The following is an 18,568-nucleotide window of genomic DNA, read 5'->3' as shown; positions in this document are numbered from 1 at the left end:
TTAGTTGAAATTAGAACGATGTGACGGAAAAGTTGGAAGTTTGTTTGTGTAGAGAAGTTTTGATGTGATGAAAAAATTGAAAGTTTGAAGAAAAATTCTGGAACTAAACACGGCGTTTGTTAGTTCAATTTGTATATCACCAGATAGACTTGCGCTATCTCACTCACCAATAAACCAATAAATTGTTATTCTTATATTTAAGTTCCTTTATAGGAGACTGGAATTGCTAGTCACCTCAGACAGGAGGGAGTAACTTACGGCGGCTGGCCACGATACGTCACCTTGCACGGCCAGCCGCCGTCATCACCTCCTTGCTCATGAGGGCGGTAGTGGGAGAGAGAGTGTGAGTGGAGAGGAAGAGGAAGAGATAAAGGAGAGTATAAGATTGAATAGGTGGTGTTGAGAGTGAGAGCTAGATATTTATTAGTAGTAGTTATCCTGTGTATATATGACTTCGTTCTCTAGGCTCCTATCGGATGGCCTAATAAGCCAAAGAAAAAGCCAAATTTTGAATTTTTAAGCTTAAATTTGAGATTGATTTTGAGATATTTTTAACGTAGTTTCTTTTTCAATATTGGCTTTTAAGTCACAAAGAATACATTTATAAAAATTTTACCTACAAATTTATTTTTATTTCTTAATAAGCCAAACGATGGGGACCCTAGATTTCCCGATAGAATAGAAGGGGATTAATTTTACGTGTCAACAAGTTGGATCAAATTCTCATGGGAAAGGGATTAAATGATCACAATGGTACGCCAAAAAACGTTGGAGATACGTGCTAACGATACAGGTTAAAAGCAGACATTAAAAGCCTTTAGCTGTTACCTCAGTACTAGAATTTACCTCGCCACGTCTCCTACGCCCTCGACAAATTAATGCACGACGATCGACCTCCACGAATCGTGAGTTCGAAACACACCACCGGAGCGGAAGCAGAGTATGTGCCGCCTCACCGTAGCGGCCGCAGCGGTGTTCGCCGCCGCGGTCTCGGTGGCGCACGGTGCCCGCGTCTTGGAGGAGAGGATGTGGCGGCCGGTGGGCGCGCGGGTGGTATCTGCGGGCAATTGGCCCAACATCCTCGACTCCCTGCCTCTCGGAGAACCCGACTTCGCCGGCGCCGGTGGCCCTGTGGCCTCCGCCTCCGCCTCCGCCGGCGCCGACGGAAAGAAGGGCTCCGGCGCCTTTGGCGTTCATGGTGAGAGGTTCGGGGAGCGGGAGCTCAGTATCAACGTGTACGACAAAATACCTCTCTTTGGACCGTGATTTGATATTCTATATTCATCATCCATGTGTTAGCTACCATGCATATATGCATGTTCACGCATTGACTAAACGAGAGATGATGATTCAAGCTTCTCGAGTTTTCAATAAAAGAAAAGGGACATGGTAATTACAAAATAATATAATTGTACTATAGGCATATTTAACATATTTTTAGAGGAATTTTTTAATGTTATGTAGGCAGTCCCTACTGATACACATCTCTACCCCGTATTACTGTGGATTATGATAGTCTTGTTTTTTAACGCTACAAATGGAGTATTGGCGTATTGTGTGTATTAAAAAACTGAACTAGTGTGAGAGAATCAGAGAATTACCCAAGCACATGAGGTCCATTATTATTGGGCCGGAACGTGACTCTCTCCCCCGTGCAGCCCATATAGTTGAGTCGGAATGCTTTCATTTCATGTTTCTCATATTGATGTCGAGTTTGAATCGTGTTCTTAAATCATAATATCAGATATAACACGTTCCGGTAAAGCACCAGTAATATAGTGGTGAAGTCGTGGGGTGCGTGACTCCATTCACCAGGGTTTTAAGTCCTAATACCCACAAATATTATGCACATGCGGTGGATTTTCAACAGGATTTTAGTGAGATCAGGGATGTGCCACATGGTTTCCATCTCTTAGAAACAGGATGTGTTAGGATGTGAGTGTGGTGTTCCATGTGTAATAGTGTGTGCGTGCGCAACTGCCATGTAATAAAAAGGGAAAAAACATCAACTTGTAAAATTAATGTAACTGAGGTCCTATCGCAATATAGTGCCCGATTCGGCTGAGTCGGTATGGGATCCACATGTATGGGCAATTCAATTTAAAACAAAAATAAATAGATAGGTGGATCCCACATATCAGTGACTCATCCTCTCCTTCTCTCTCTGTTTCTCTCAACCTTTCTCCGCCCTTTTTCTCGGTGGCGTTTTGTGGCCGGGGATGAGATGGGTTGATTAGGACGTGCGGCTGAGTGGGATGGTCATGCAGGCACAGGAAGAGGGCATCGGCGTTGGGGAAAGAGGAGGAATGGGGATCCTGCCAAGGTCGTCGCTATTGGATATCGCAGCGCGTCATCACAGCCTCGCGAGCAGTTGGGCCACCTCTAGCCGGCTTCTCCGCTTGGGAGCCGTTGCCATACACTTAGGTTTGGCGGTTGGCCGACTGCCGCTATCGAGAGCCGAGGGGGCTCGCCGCCTAGTGCCCCTAGCCCTTCCAGTTTGCCTCCCGCCGGCAACCGCTCTTCTCCCCATCAACCACGTGGAGTTGGCGGAGCTCGTGGCGGACGCCAACTAGGTGAGGCCGACATGGAGCTCTCTCATCGTCTCGGGCCATCCTCTTGCCCCGCCTCCGGCCGGTAGCCACCCTTCTCACTGTCGATCACGTGGAGTTGATGGAGCTTCCTCATCGTGTCAGACCATCCTTCTCCCTGTTGTCCACCTCTTGTTGGTGCCTGCCCCTCACTCCGTCAGCCGCACAGAGTCGACGAAGCTCCCTTGTCATGTCGGGACGCCCTTCTTTCTGCGGCACGCTCACCGCCGGCTGCCGCCAGCTAACCTTCTCCCCGCTTATCCGTCGGCCCTATCCACGCCACACGTGGCTTGCCTCCTAACCTGGTGAGGATGGGACAACCCTTTTCCCCGTTGATAGGAAGAAATAGTTGGCTATTGACATGTGGGGTTTGCATGGGTCCCACGCTAACTCGGCATAGCTGACCGGAGTCAAAGTGTCACGTCGGACGAAACCAGGAGCCGTACTGCCTTGGGACAAAAATTAGCACAGTTTTATGAGTTCAAGGATGGGCTATTTCTGGTATTGCGGTTCATGGATGAATTTCAATCCCAGCGTCAAGACAAGGGACCTAAAGTGAACTTATTCCAATTACCACGTACGTGTGGTCTGTGGTCCATTATAGTTGGGCCGGAACGTGACTCGCACTTGCGTGCTGCCCATAATAGTTGGGTGGTTGGGCCGGAACGGAATTACCGCGCGTGCATCCCATGGCTCCATCAGTGTTGACCTGTAACGGGACTCCCCCGTTTTCCCGGCTGCCGGCGGCTGCAGCCGCCGCCACTGCCGACACAGGAAATTCTCAATTGGACCTCCTCGCCACCCTGCGAGTTGCCGCGACTCGATCCGTTGCGGCCACTCCCGAAGTCCCATCTCGATCACCGGCCGGTGCTCTGCATGCGTGTCTCGAGTCTGGACAACAACATTTTCTCCACGCTAACAGTCGAGAGAAAGAAAAATAAAGAAGATCTGAACCCAAATGCTAATACTAGTGTACACTCGTCAGTTGTCTCTGTACAAAACCACCATGGCGTATCGTTCCGCCGCTATCACCGGCCTAGCGCGCCACGCCGCAGCCGCAGATCGAGTTGGGTCTCCCACCCACGGCGACAGTGGCGACGGCACCATGCACGGCCCCGCGCGCCAATGGATCAGCGAGCAGTGGATCGCCTCGACCGATCGACGTACAGCAAACGAGCCAACCAGCCGTGTCCCTTTCCCGGCGAGGAATCATCGGTCGCTGGCTTAGCTAGCTCCATGCCTGCATGCGCAGCCGGTGAATGCGGGGGGCCCTGTTTCGTCTTACTACGTGAGATCGAGTCACAGGTCACATGTCGCAGTCAAGCATTAGCCCTTGTTAGCCACTGGCCACCAGCTAAGCTAAGTACTAGCTAGTCAGTGGTCACTGGTCACTCACATTACATAATGAGAACTTAAGCATCTAGACAGATCGAGCTGCATGGATGCATCATAATGCCAATCTGCCTTTGTTATTTGTACCTGGAATCTGATCGCAGGATAATCCACGGCCTTGCCTGATTAATCAATGAATCAATGATCATTGATTTGATTATTCTCTGCTTGGACGCTTGGTCCATACTGTACATTGATAAAGAGTAAATTCATGTGATGTTTGCTTGCACCAGTACTAACCAACACGTACGCCTCGCCCAATCAGGAATCCGTGGGGGCAGCCTCGCCATGAATGGGGGGCTAACCGTGTCTTCATACCTGTCGGATAGCAATCACTGTCTGGTGATTCTGAACTCCGGAATGCAGAGGCAGCGACGCAGCGTCACATTTCTGAACCGACATCCGACAATGCACGTTGTGAGTGTTGCTCGCTGAGATGATTAGGCGTTGATGTCTTCTCCTGTACAATGAGTGCCCGGTTATTTGTTCGCCGACGATTGTGGGCGTGCTTAATCTGCTGTTCGCAAGAGTTTCGCTGAACAAGCATCATGACAGGATGATTACAGATGCTAACACAGGAATAGTTCAGCTATGTACTATTTTGGCTTGTGTTCTTTCTAGAGGTGGCCAAGTGGGAGGCAAGATAGCTGGCCCCCAATTCCGTTAAGATAGGAGGAAACAAAGTTTCAGTCTTCCAGAGCACAGAGTTACAGAAAAGATAAAAACAGAGAAAATGAGTTGCAGAGTTTACAGTGAAGGAATCAAGAAAACCAGACACACCCTGCTGTAAACAGCTGCTGCTCTTGAGCTGTATTGCCGAATCTCTGCAACTTCATGCTTCTCCCTGATGAATAGCAGAACTCCCTGCTTTCCATTCCAGAGAAAAAACATGCATTATAAATGGTGTTTCAAAAATAGAAGAAATGGCCGCACCAAGCTACTGGCGAATGCGTTAAATGTGCAAATGATTGGGTTCGTTTCGTTCTGGCAATCTAGTCGCGTGTGGGAACATACTTCACCATTATCAACTTCCATGTTCATCCGCGTACTGAACACATGACAAGTCCAAAGAGTAACCCGTTTTCTTTTCCTCACGTTGTCCGTACTAGCCAACAAGGCAACAAGTTTGAGCAGACTCTACACTGAAAAAACTAACAAGAATGCTGTAGCATGTGCAGAGAAGACAGGGCAACTGGGCAACGGACCAAACGGTAGATGCATGATACGCCATCATACACTTGTAAAGTAGTGTATACTCAACTTTCCAATTGCCCGGCCCTGTACTACACGACGCTACGTCCAAGTCCAACACCACGCGTGGTTCGGATCGCAAATAATCGCCGGTTAGTAACACCATGGCCACGAGGACATTTCCGGTTCTTAGGGCTGCTTTGATTCGTAAGGAAAATGTATGAATTTTAGAGGATTTTAATCCTATGGAAAAAAAATCCTATAAATGCCTTTGAAACAAAGGATTGAATCATATCCAATCTTTTAAAATTCCTATGGAATGGGTAATCCTATGCACATTTGAGAGAAAAGTTAGCAAGAGGTCTAACCACTCGGAACATTTCCTCTGAGTCTATCTCTCTCATCTGATTCCTTCGTTTTTCCTGTGGTCCAATCAAACGGCCATTCCTGTGTTTTTCCTATGTTTTACAATCCTCTGGTTTACAATTGTATTCCTGCTAAATTCCTGTGTTTTTTCTATTCCTCTGTTTTTTCATTCCTACGATTGAAAGGCCCTTAGTTTGCACTAGCTTGGCCTTACAGGGACTACGCAACCACCAATCGGGTCGGATCCATCCATCTCCCCAATCCCCTGTAACACCCGTACGCCGGTAGTACGAGTTAAATAGCCGGTGCATGCATCGCTACATACTACGGTGTAGTGTACCACGGTCGCGTCGACGTGCCGGAGTTCATCGCCGGACATGGCGACCGCCGTCGTACCCGGGATTTGCCACGCGGTGGCGTTGATGTGGCTTCTTCTCGTGTTGTTTTGCTGGGCGCCGGGGTTGACGTCGGCGGCCGATACGGCGGCGTACATTGTGCACATGGACAAGTCGGCCATGCCGAGGGCGTTCGCCAGCCAGGCGAGCTGGTACGAGTCCACCCTCGCCGCGGCGGCGCCCGGGGCCGACATGTTCTACGTGTACGACAACGCCATGCACGGCTTCGCGGCGCGGGTGACCGCGGACGAGCTGGAGAAGCTGAGGGGGTCCAGGGGCTTCGTGTCGTGCTACCCCGACGACGCGAGGGCGGTGAGGCGTGACACGACGCACACGCCGGAGTTCCTCGGCGTCAGCGCGTCGTCGGGCGGGCTGTGGGAGGCGTCGGAGTACGGCGAGGACGTCATCGTCGGCGTGGTGGACACGGGCGTGTGGCCCGAGAGCGCGAGCTTCCGCGACGACGGGCTCCCGCCGGTGCCGGCACGGTGGAAGGGCTACTGCGAGTCCGGCACGGCGTTCGACGCCGGGAAGGTGTGCAACCGGAAGCTCGTCGGCGCGCGCAAGTTCAACAAGGGGCTCGTCGCGGCGACCAACCTGACCATCGCCGTCAACTCCCCGCGCGACACCGACGGGCACGGCACGCACACGTCGTCCACGGCCGCGGGCTCGCCCGTGGCGGGCGCGTCGTTCTTCGGCTACGCGCCCGGCACCGCGCGCGGCATGGCGCCCCGCGCCAGGGTGGCCATGTACAAGGCCCTGTGGGACGAAGGCACGTACCCGTCCGACATACTCGCCGCCATAGACCAGGCCATCGCCGACGGCGTCGACGTCCTCTCCCTCTCCCTTGGCCTGAACGACGTCCCGTTCTACCGAGACCCCATCGCCATCGGCGCCTTCGCGGCGATGCAGCGCGGCGTGTTCGTGTCAACCTCGGCCGGTAACGACGGCCCCGACCCCGGCTTCCTCCACAACGGCACGCCGTGGACGCTCACCGTCGCGTCGGGCACGGGCGACCGGGAGTTCGCTGGCATTGTCAGGCTCGGCGACGGCACGACCGTCATTGGCCAGTCAATGTACCCAGGCAGCCCGAGCACCATCGCGAGCTCCGGGTTCGTCTTCCTCGGCGCGTGCGACAACGACACGGCGCTCGCGAGAAACCGCGACAAGGTCGTGCTCTGCGACGCCACGGACTCCCTCAGCGCCGCCATTTTCGCGGTGCAGGTCGCCAAGGCGCGCGCCGGGCTGTTCCTCTCCAACGACTCGTTCAGGGAGCTCTCCGAGCACTTCACCTTCCCCGGCGTGATACTGAGCCCGCAGGATGCCCCCGCGCTGCTGCAGTACATCAAGAGGAGCCGCGCGCCCAGGGCGTCGATCAAGTTCGGGGTGACCATCCTGGGCACCAAGCCGGCGCCGGTGGTGGCGACGTACTCGTCGCGCGGCCCGTCGGCGAGCTGCCCGACGGTGCTCAAACCCGACGTGCTCGCGCCGGGCTCTCTCATCCTCGCCTCGTGGCCGGAGAACATCAGCGTCTCCACCGTTGGGAGCCAGCAGCTGTACAGCCGCTTCAACGTCATCTCCGGCACGTCCATGTCGTGCCCGCACGCGTCCGGGGTGGCGGCGCTGATCAAGGCCGTGCACCCGGAGTGGAGCCCCGCCGCGGTGCGGTCGGCGATGATGACGACGGCGAGCGCGGTGGACAACACCAACGCGCCCATCAAGGACATGGGGCGGGCCAACCGCGGCGCGACGCCGCTGGCGATGGGCTCGGGACACATCGACCCCAACCGCGCCGTGGACCCGGGCCTCGTCTACGACGCCGGGGCCGACGACTACGTCAAGCTCATGTGCGCCATGAACTACACGGCGGCGCAGATCAAGACCGTGGCGCAGTCGCCGTCCTCCGCCGTGGACTGCGCCGGCGCGACCCTGGACCTCAACTACCCGTCGTTCATCGCGTTCTTCGACCCCGGCGCCACCGTCCCGGCCGCGAGGACGTTCACCAGGGCGGTGACCAACGTCGGCGACGCGCCGGCGAGCTACAGCGCCAAGGTGAAGGGCCTGGGCGGGCTGACGGTGAGCGTCTCGCCGGAGAGGCTGGTCTTCGGCCGCAAGCACGAGACGCAGAAGTACACGGTGGTGATCCGCGGGCAGATGAAGAACAAGACCGACGAGGTGCTCCATGGGTCGCTGACGTGGGTCGACGACGCCGGCAAGTACACGGTGAGGAGCCCGATCGTGGCGACGACGGCGAGCTCGGCTCCGCTATAGGACACCTGCACAGTGACTAGATTACGCTCTCATTCTCATAAGTCATTTCCGTTCGAATTAAAAGGAAAACAAAAACAAATAAAAGCAACTAATACTTGTGTGTCAGCAGCAGAGCATACGATAAAACGGTTTTAGATGTTGTAACTTTTGAAATGATTTTTTCAAAAGGAAAACTTGAAATGATAATATTGGAGGTTAGCTAGATTCTTCAAGATGACAGTGTATGCAATTTATAAGTTTTTCGAAACAGTTCATTACTATTTCTTTTTTTCTTTTCTGTTTGATGATGGGAAGACAAAAAGGATAAAGTGGAGCACATTTTCCTTATCTTTTGATTCAATCATTTGTTAGGTCTGAATCGACCATATCCCGTGAGAGTCGAATAATTAGGAGTGGCACAAAGATGGTCTGTAGGTATGCCAATGGATCCAAGCAATCCGCTGTTGATACTGTTCATCATGGAGTTCTTCTGGATCCCAATTCCAATATAAGTAGTGGAGCATCTGCCCTTGCCCTGTCATAGACCATAGGCAAGTAATTCATGCATATTTTGTTGTCAGTAATATGGGTACCCATTACATTTAGAAGTTTGCTGAAACAATATTTTTCTCAAGCAGATATAAGATGTTTACGTTAAACAATTTACACATAGGAAAAAGATAAATGTGAACAGCAGGGGATTTCTTCAGATGGTCTAAAGTGTCTAACCGCCGTGGCGCCGTACACCCCTGATTGAACCAATACATCCCCTTAAAAACTGAAAAAGAATTGAAAACAATAGATGGCTTATGTGTAACAAGTTGCACTCTGTACAACTCAAGCTTGCGAACATTTTTGCAGGATTATTTTCAAAAAGCAAAGACGTCGTCCATATACATATCTGGTTGATTCAATTTTACCATCATCGGCATAAAAAGCATTTTATAGCTCAGCAGTCCTGCATTAAGCATCACCATCGAGACTAGACTATAGGAGCTACAGTACACTGTTACAAACATGGTCCAAAACTTGATTGTGGTAGGCAATGAAGCTGCACCATTGCCTTGTACCTTATTCAGATCCGGTTGCCATCAAGAACTCTCCCTCACATACTAGGTCGCCTCCAACATATGCTTTTCCTTCCATCTTTGCGATTCCAAACCTCTTCTGCAACTTGATCAGAGTCATCCTCATAATCAAGGTGTCTCCAGCAATCACAGGCTTACGAAATCTCACTTTATCAATCCCTGCAAAAAAGAAGTTCTCTCGAGATCCACCAACTTCAGGTTGCAACATAACCAGACCTCCAACCTGGGCCATTGCCTGCACATCAAGGTAAAAACTATTTTGTCACTAGGCAGGGAGTTGTCTTGCTGATGCTAGACCAGAGGAAATACCTAAGATCGAGCACGCATGTTCTCATCAAACAGAAAGAAAAGGAAAAGTTACACCTACGCCTTAAGGAGGACACCAAACAATAGCATCAAATACCAGATTATTTTGAAATCCTTTTATAGCCTTTATAATTCAATGCATCAAGAAGCTTGCAGATCATTAGGTCATGATTGCTATCTATGTAGCATAAACGTATAAGCCTAAGATACTTATGTGTGTTGCTACCACCTAGCACTACCAGTTATAACTACAATAATCAAGGACAGTTCACTCAGTTCATCACCCCAATAGTTAGTTAACTCTTCAGGCACTCAACCCATTGTGCCAAGTTAAATAAGAATGCTTATTTTTTTAGTTTAATTATGACAACATTATGTTCAGTAGTAAAGAAAATGAGCAAGGAAAACCTGTCATGCTGAAACAAGGCCAAATGATTATAATTTCAAGGGAAGCACCAGTAAAGTAACCACAACTTAGAAATTGTTAAATGTAAATTAAGCAACATATGAACACAAACGTACTGGCAAACAAAATCAATGTATACCTCCACCATAAGAACACCAGGCATTATAGGTCTCTCCGGAAAATGCCCTGGGAAGAAGTTATCATTTATTGTAACATTCTTGATCCCAACAGCATATTCCCCTGGCTTGTAATCAATCACTCTATCAACCAGAAGGAATGGAAACCTACATGCACACCCACAAAAACATACTAGTTAACAGAAGAAACTTAAGTATGCTTGATCAAATAAACATGTGATAGCAAATCCATAACCCAAAAAAAAACTATTTTCCCCTTCGTTGACAATGCCATGCTGTTTGGTTATTAGCATTCTGCAAGGTTTTACAGCACATATAAAACCGCTCTTTTTTCAGAAAAGAAAGAAGAACAACACTTCTTCTCATTCCCCTCTCTTCTTTTTTTGGAAGTGATGCTATTTTTATGTTCATTATGACCAAGTCTTATAGCTAGAGAAACTCGGGTCAATGTACACACTCCAGAAGATCACCTTTCCAAAGCGGCACACGGCATATAACTGATGTAACTAATGGATCTTGTAGAGCACTAATCAGAATCTGTTTCGTACAATCGCATCAGAAGTTTCCTTCAGTCAAACGCACTAGCAGTCTAGCACCCCGTGAATTGCTTGATTAAATGCCACAATCCACACGTATATAACTAATAAGGAATTGGCTCAATGTTCCATGATCAATCCAATCGAAGCTATGCACATAATCATGCTTAAACAAACAACCTGAATAACAAAAGAAAGAATAGAGTAACCCAAAGAAAACCATTTACCTGTGCGGCAAGATATCGCGGATTTGGTTGATGTCCATCACAGCCGGGAAGGGAGGAAACCCTGAACCACCAGAGAGATCACCACCCCAGAAACACACGGAACCAGTCCAGTGACCCAAACAATTAATTCCAATAGCAATACAAACAAACAAGAGTTCAACAAGGGCGAAGAAGGTACCGACTCTTCTCTATGGGCATCTCGCCCTCGCCCCCGTGGCCGGCTGCGGCGGCGCACCGGGCCACGACCGGCCTGGCGGCCGGGGCCGAGAGAGCCGCCGGCGCGGGGCGGGGCAGGAGGGGAAGGCGGGAGGGGAGGACACGGGCGGAGGGGAGGGAGCAGCACGGAGATCTTGGCATCGCCGCGGTCTCCATTGGCGCCCGCGCCCGTTTGGGCTGTTGCTGCGGAGAAGGGGAGGAGGAGGAGGACGAGCAGAGTGGAAGCGTGGCGAAGGGGAACGAGGTGGCCAGGTGGAGAGAGGGGTTTTAGTGGAGCTTTGGGATCTCAGCCAAGGTTTGACCTATACCCTCTTGGTCGGCAAAAATCCTCGAATTCAAATCTTGGTGGCTAAACAAACGTATGAATAATTTTAAAAATGGGGTAAATTGATTAATAAGATTTTAAAAGGATGTATTTAGAGAGATTTTCTTCCGTCAGGTAGATTGTACTGGTAGGTACTAGCACCGGGAGGTACAAAATCAAATTTGGCCGTCCATCTTTAGGGGGTACGATTGGGAAATAAGAAAGAGAAGCGGAATGATCTCCGGAATCGCGCCACCGCTTTCCTCCCTAGGCGGCGCTCTTTCTTTCCTCCCTCCTCACCGCTTCTTTCTCATCTATTCCTCCCTCCGAGCGCAGAAACGGAACGGCATAGTCCCGCCACATGCCCACATCCACGCCCCGCCATCGCCGCCTCCCACGAATCAGACACCACCACCTCCCACGAATCAGCCGTCGCTGCCGCCAGCGGACCACTTCGCGCGCCACCTCCTACGGATTAGCCACTGCCGCCACCTCCCACGTATTAGAGGGGATTTGAGATTGAGATTGCAAAACCCCTAGTTCCACCACTCAAAACGCATACTCCCTACGCGAAAAAACAACATTACCTTTCCACCACTCTAAGTATTCCGGTACCAGCTCATGGACAAATATGTACGTGGAGGTACCTTATAATTTCCACCATCTGATTGAGTTGATTGAGTTGAATGAATGGCTGAGATTTGGTACCGGGCTAGTACTATGGTGCCTGCTGGACGGGAGCAATGCTCGTATTTAGAACGAGCCTATATAAACTAACCCAGGTTCAAAATTTCGGACTTTAGCAGCAACACAAATCACTGGTAGAGAAAGGCTTTTTACTACCGGTTTGTAACCATCTGTAGTCCCGGTTTTTCAACCGGGACTACGAATCCAGGACTAAAGATCGCTATCTTTAGTCCCAGTTCAAATACCCGGGACTAAAGATCGATTTTTAGTCCCGGTTGGTAACACCAACCGAGACTAAAAATGAAGCCATTTTTAGTCCCGGTTGATAACCACCAACCGGGACTAAAGATGAAGTCAGATCCGGTTGGTAGTTTCTCTTTTCTTGTATTGTTTTCTACTTTAAATATTGATTTCACCACATCCCCCAGAATCACAGAACAAAACATCCCGGTTGATAAACATCCAAATCTCAAATCGATCAATTACAAATCCACCATCTTCAAATACAAACATCACAAATACATCACATATTCACATCGTACACAGATCAAATACATCACAAATTCTCAAAAGCAAATTCATCACAAATCCAAAAAAAAAAACAAATCCTCCACTGCCGCCGTTGCCTGCCCGCCGCCCTCCGCCAGGCCGCAGCCCAGCCGCCGCCGCGGCCGCTTCTTCCGCACGCCGCCGCCTGCTCCGCCGCAACCACAGCCCAGCCACCGCCTGGCCGCCGCCCTCCGCCGGGCCGCAGCCCAGCCGCCGCGCGGCCGCCCGGCCCCCGCCGCGGCCGCTTCTGCCGCACGCCACCGCATGCGCCGCCGTGGCCGCATCCACCGTCCACTGCGCGCGGCCGCGCCTGCGTCGGGGAGGGAGCCGCGCACCGCGCCCGCAGGGAGGGGGAGGAGAGGTGAAGGGGAGGAAGGGAGAAGAGAAGGAGGAGATGAGAAGTTGAGAAGGAGATTGGAGAAAATAAGTAGGGAGAGGAGGAGAGATGAGAGGGTAAGGCTGTGCGCGCGAGAGGATCGAGGAGGCGCGGCGTTTGCTCTGCGATTTTTTTTTCGTTTTCTTTTTTTCTCCCGGTTGTTATAAGGAACCAGGATTAAAAATAGATCTTTAGTCCCGGTTGATAACACTAACCGGGACTAAAGATAATAAAGGGGTCTGACACAGCCTGTCTTCTTTTAAACCGGGACTAAAGATCATCTTTAGTCCCGGTTGAAATTCAAACCGGGATTATTGTGGATTTTAGTCAATCGACCAAAGATGGTTTCTCTACTAGTGAATCTCCTCAGAAATTTTCAGATTTATATGAATTTGATCAAAATTTATTTGAATTTAGTCAAAAATATGTTAAAAGTTTAAATGACTTTGGCTAAAAAACGAAATTCATGATATTTCGGCAACCTGAACTAACCCAACTAATTATGGACAGATACCAACTTTTCTCTATTTTTTGTTAAAATATTTAAAAAATATTTTTGTTACATCTCTACTATTTAAAAAACCAGTAGTGGTGGTGGTGAGTCCTAACGATCCAACGGCCGAGTATTTTCCTAGGATCCTCCCCGCAGGATCGACGCTCCAGGTTGCCCCAACCATCTGCGCTCGCATCGCGCCGGAATATGAGCCGCCAGATTGTCTAATCCAATGGCTCATATCGCTTCCGGAACGCTCTGATCCTGCAGAGCGTTCCCCTCTCTCCTATCTTCCTCTCGGCCACTGCCTCGATCCCCTCCGTATCAACCGCCGCCGCCGCCGATCCGTCGTCCTAGCGTCGCCTTCATCCTCCTTCCTCCCCATCCCCCAGCGCCCGCATCCCTCTCCCCCTGCCGACGGCTGCTCCACATCGGCGCCCAAACCCTAACCTCGCCACCAGCCGATCTGCCACATACGCCGCCACAAATCGCCACTGCCACCGATTCCTCCAGATCAGGCACCGCCGCTATCATCGCCCTACCGCCGTCGTCGCCGTCCCGCTGGCCGCTGCTCGCGCCCCTCCGCTCATCCTTTCCCCTCCCCCCACCACCGGCGAAACCCTAGAACCACGCCAGTCAGGACGGAATCGAATCCGATCCCCATCTCGCGAGTCGTGAGCAGAGCAGGGGAGGTGAGGGGCATCGTCGTTCCATCGCGTCGCATCGCCCCATTCGACGCCGCCGAGATCGCCGTCACCCGAATCCTGCGACGCCACCGAGATCGCCGTCACCCGAATCCTGCGACGCCGCCGGACCCTTCTCACGTCATCGTCCCCTTCCGCCGCCGCCGCGCACTGAACCAGAGGCGAGGTCTTCCCCAGCCACCGCCGGAGCTTCCCCATCCGCCGCGGCCGGAGTCGACGTCGTCCCCATCCGCCGCCGCTGGAGGCGAGGTCTTCCCCATCCGTCCCCAGTCGCGGCCGGAGCCGACGTCGTCCCCATCCGCTGCCGCCGAAGACGAGGTCTTCCCCATCCGCAGCCGCCGCCACAGTCCACCGCTACCCACGAGGTCGTCCCCTTCCGCCGCCGTCGCGCACTGAACCGGAGGTGAGGTCTTCCCCATTCGCTGCCGCCTCCGCCGCACTCATCGCCTGTCTTCATCGTGCGCATCCCTGCCGTGCGCCATGTTTAGTTGTCTTCACCCTCGACGCCCCGGAGCCGGACGCCCACTGCCCACCTCCACGCCACCGGACAACCTCCATCCCTGCCGTCCTCCTCTCCATCGTGTGCAACTTCTTCGTTATCTACACGCCCGAGGAGAGATGACTCCTACCGCGGAGGTTGATGCACACCCGCCTTCTTTCTGTTGTGCCAGTATTCTCATCGATGAATGATTTTACCACACAACAGCAAAGCTGTTGCCATCTGCCGGCATTATCCCAGGTTTGCTTTTCCGCATCCTTCTCTCCTTATCAATTTCTTTATGTGCCCCTTGTCAGATTGCATTTACTTTCTCCTTCTCCTTTCTGCTATCAAATAGGATCAATGAATTGTTCCGTGAATGCTGATCATATTATGAGAATTTTCCCCTAGCTAAAAATAAATGAATGGAATCTGTAGCAATATGCTATATGTTAATCTTGAATTTGTGATAATGTCAACATTCAACCTTTCGACTATGACCCTATGTCACACTGATTCATTGTCTTATCCGTTGATTTCCAAATTCGCTTGATCGATACATGTTAGAATGCAATTCCAATAGATATGAAAATAACAAAATTGATAAAATGTTTGATTATGCTATGAAAATTATATAAAATGAAATGCTCAATTTTTATGTAAATCATTGATTCTGGGTACTTAATCAACTACAAAAGGCATTGCCCCAAATCCCAAATTTCATAATTTTATCAGTTGGTCATTTTTGCTTTTGATCCTTTCACACGATGACAGTACCTCTGAGGTATTGTTTCACCTTCACCCTGAATTTACATGACAAATTCTAAATGAAATTATAAATGCAGCTCTCAATTTGGTTTACCTTTCACCCTGAATTTGCAAGATTCAAGTGCAGGAGCTGAAAATCTCTTTCAGGGACCAAGAAGAATACAAACTTAACAGTTAGGTATAATCATAAGATTATATAGTGTGTTTCATTTTGTTATCATTAAACTGATCCACATGGTGTTCAAGTGATTACACAAGTGCATAGATTGTTTTAAAAGTTGGGTTCGATAGATATGTAGAATTCCATGCCGCCATCGCTGAAGCCGCGCAGGCAAGCCTCAATGTCTGCACCTAGGCCTTCAGCGGGTGCAGCTACTGTGTGCTGCGGATGGTACCCTTCCATTACAGTGAGGAGGTCTTCCAGATCAGCTATCACGGTGGTTCCTTGGTGTGCCCATGGGCAGCACACCAACTGTTTGATGAAATGCATGATCGAGGTGCACTCCTGTTACTGTTTTAATCCTTATTATTATCTCATATTTACTCTATTTTTCACTGTATGTTGTGATTTGAAGCTCTGCCTATGTAAACTAAAATTGAATTGTTCCTTGGTCTCGAATACTTCATATGGTGCAGACAAATATTTCATTTTTGCAGGGTAGAACACCCTATTATTTTAGTGTATATATTTACTATGAGATACTTCACTTTTTAATGACTATTGGAGTCACGTCAGTATGTTAATAGTGATATAGATATGCTAACATGTCCAATTTTACTTGATATTCCCAACACAATAGCTTTGTTTCTTGACTGAGATTTATTTGTCTCCTGTTTCTATTGCAGTTAAAAGTTTGCAGATAAATTCATATTTCATAATCGATCAGCAAGCCTGGACAGTGTTCCAAGGGACATGTGGACTCGGCTGCAGTATATCTATTTGTTTGATCTTTAGTTGCATATAAAATCCTTTTGAGATTTATTTATTTTAAGATATGTCCCTTTATTGTTCAACTGCAACTGATTTGGAAGTCCATACATAACAAGATGTAACAGATGGGCCATTAAGAACTCTCTGAGTCCGTTCTATCAAATGTAAAGTAAGGTGACTTGCCCTTCCCAGTATTACCTTATTACTGTTATTTGCCTTCTTTTATTTGATAAAAAGGTCATGTGAATCATGGAGTGGAATATTAAAAAGCCACTGCATATAGCATTGCTTTATCTGGATGAGTTATCATCAAGCATCATCATCATCCTGATATTTCTAATCAACGTTGCACATCTATTTTATCAAGCTCCTCTGTTACTTTCTAGCTACATGAAGTGGAGTTACTAATATATTGCTCTATGAAGTGAAAGTTTCTTTCTGCTCAAAAAACTACTCCTATAATACAATGCCTAAATATGCCAATTTTCTACCACTACTGAATCTGAAGTTGAACTGATGTGCTTCATTTCCATGTTAGCCTTTATATGGTTAGCCCACCAGTATTAAGATTAACAAATTGCTTGTTATATTTGTGAGAACTGAAACCGCTTCTTTTGAAATGGGCTCTAATTGTTGAAGTCTATTTTTTTTTCATGTTTTTTCATGGTTTGAGATGAATTCTTAACTGACCAGGAAACAAAATATTGATATCTTTGGAATTACTTGCTTTGATTTTTAAATACATTTTGTTTTGTAACTTTATTTGTTTTTTGTTAGTGTTGAACGATTGCAAACGAATGGTGCATCACTTGCTGGTCAAGTTCCTCAGGAGTATAACTTTGTCATGTTTCCGAAATTGTATCAGGATTAGCTATGAATTGGTCTTTGCTCTTGTGATTATTGTAGAGTTACACTTCAAGCTCGTGGATGCCGCTGGTCCATATTCTGTGATTAACAACATGATTAAAAAAAGTAAGGTTACTTCGATTATGTACTGCTGCTTGAACTTCATTTACTATAGGTTTACAGGTACCTGTGGATTGAGAGGGTCACTGGGTCATCTTTTGAAGTTGGTTTGGATGACCTGAAGCTATCAGGTAGATTGTGGTGTTCTTTTCCTCAATTATGTAGAGGGGAGTTCTTTTTCTGGTATTGGAGTTCTTATGAGAGCCACTGAAAGACAATCTTTACATTTTGTAACGTATTATTACATTTCTCAATACATTTTGTAAATTTCAGTATATTTCACTGAAATACAATCCTTACATTTCGTAACGTGTTATTACATTTCTCAATACATTTCGTAAATTTTAAGTGTATTTACATGTTTTCTATGATCTATTATAGGAATACATCTATTTCACATGCAGGATTCCAAATGATATATTACTACGATGGATTCCAAATGTCCAACATGCTATATAATTTATTGACAATAATGATTCTCTATTATTTCTTTTTGTGTGAATTTAAATTATCTTATTATCATTGCTTCCTAAAACATATACAATATAGTTCTTTGATTTGTATATAATTTGTATATAAAATATCGCCACTTATATTCTGTCTTGAAGGGAACAATGATCAGATTCTTCAGAAGAAGACTCTTGAGGATAGCATCATTGGAACCTGCTAAGCACTTTTACATCCTTGACTTCAAAGACTGGTTCCGCCGACATACCAACTCGATTTGATTTTTGCTCTAATTTGCTCAATGTGGTTGAGTTGTATTGTTCTTCTGGAGTTTTTTTTTTTCATTCGATCTGTGTTGTGCTCTTTCTATCTACTGGTCAGACCGAACGCCTAGTGCAAGATGAGCTGCATCACTTGCTATGGCGGGCCTGATGGTTGCATCACCTGGTGACATGTTTATGCCTGCAAGTTAATGTAATAGTTCTCTATCTTTTTTTTTGTTATTTGGACATATGTTATCTTCAAATATGTATTAAAGTGATTGGGTATAATGGTTGATGCTCTTGAATTGCACTTTGCCTTAAATATATTTTTATGTAACCTGTATCGAATTAACACCAAATTTGACCGATTCTAGGATACTTAATTTTATTTTAATGAAATTTAATGATTTATTAACCAAAATATTATGCCACCGTGGCGTAGCACGGGCATATTACTAGTAATTTTAGAAATTCATATCTAACGCGCTCATAAAGAATATTTTTTAT

The 18,568-nt window shown here is 48.2% G+C and overlaps 2 protein-coding genes and 1 long non-coding RNA gene across 6 annotated transcripts; 2 read left to right on the top strand and 1 right to left on the bottom strand.

Annotated features, from left to right (window-relative positions):
* The first annotated feature begins 5,715 nt into the window (after positions 1–5,715).
* Positions 5,716–8,881, top strand: LOC127774513 (subtilisin-like protease SBT3). The gene has a single exon (XM_052300773.1). The coding sequence runs from the start codon at positions 5,915–5,917 to the stop codon at positions 8,198–8,200; it is 2,286 nt and encodes a 761-aa protein (XP_052156733.1). The 5' UTR covers positions 5,716–5,914; the 3' UTR covers positions 8,201–8,881.
* Positions 8,882–9,106: 225 nt separating this feature from the next.
* On the bottom strand, positions 9,107–11,346 carry LOC127774514 (uncharacterized). Its single transcript, XM_052300774.1, has 4 exons — positions 11,062–11,346; positions 10,880–10,940; positions 10,119–10,263; positions 9,107–9,502 (listed from the first exon to the last, which is right to left on the bottom strand). Exons 1-4 carry the CDS (start codon positions 11,249–11,251, stop codon positions 9,251–9,253), a joined length of 648 nt encoding a protein of 215 aa, XP_052156734.1. The 5' UTR covers positions 11,252–11,346; the 3' UTR covers positions 9,107–9,250.
* A 2,430-nt stretch (positions 11,347–13,776) lies between these two features.
* LOC127774061 (uncharacterized) lies at positions 13,777–18,368 on the top strand. 4 transcript variants are annotated; one of them, XR_008017698.1, is made up of 3 exons: positions 13,777–14,611; positions 14,697–15,951; positions 16,301–18,368. It is a non-coding gene; the product is annotated as an uncharacterized LOC127774061 (long non-coding RNA). The 4 variants fall into 4 exon arrangements; XR_008017699.1 differs by having other exon boundaries at positions 13,777–15,632; positions 15,746–15,951; XR_008017697.1 differs by having other exon boundaries at positions 13,777–15,951; positions 16,301–17,482; positions 17,960–18,368.
* Positions 18,369–18,568: the final 200 nt, after the last annotated feature.

This window comes from Oryza glaberrima, chromosome 5 (genome assembly GCF_000147395.1).
Source record: "Oryza glaberrima chromosome 5, OglaRS2, whole genome shotgun sequence".
In the NCBI taxonomy this organism is placed as follows: Eukaryota; Viridiplantae; Streptophyta; class Magnoliopsida; order Poales; family Poaceae; genus Oryza; species Oryza glaberrima.
This window is presented reverse-complemented; position numbering and strand designations above follow the sequence as displayed.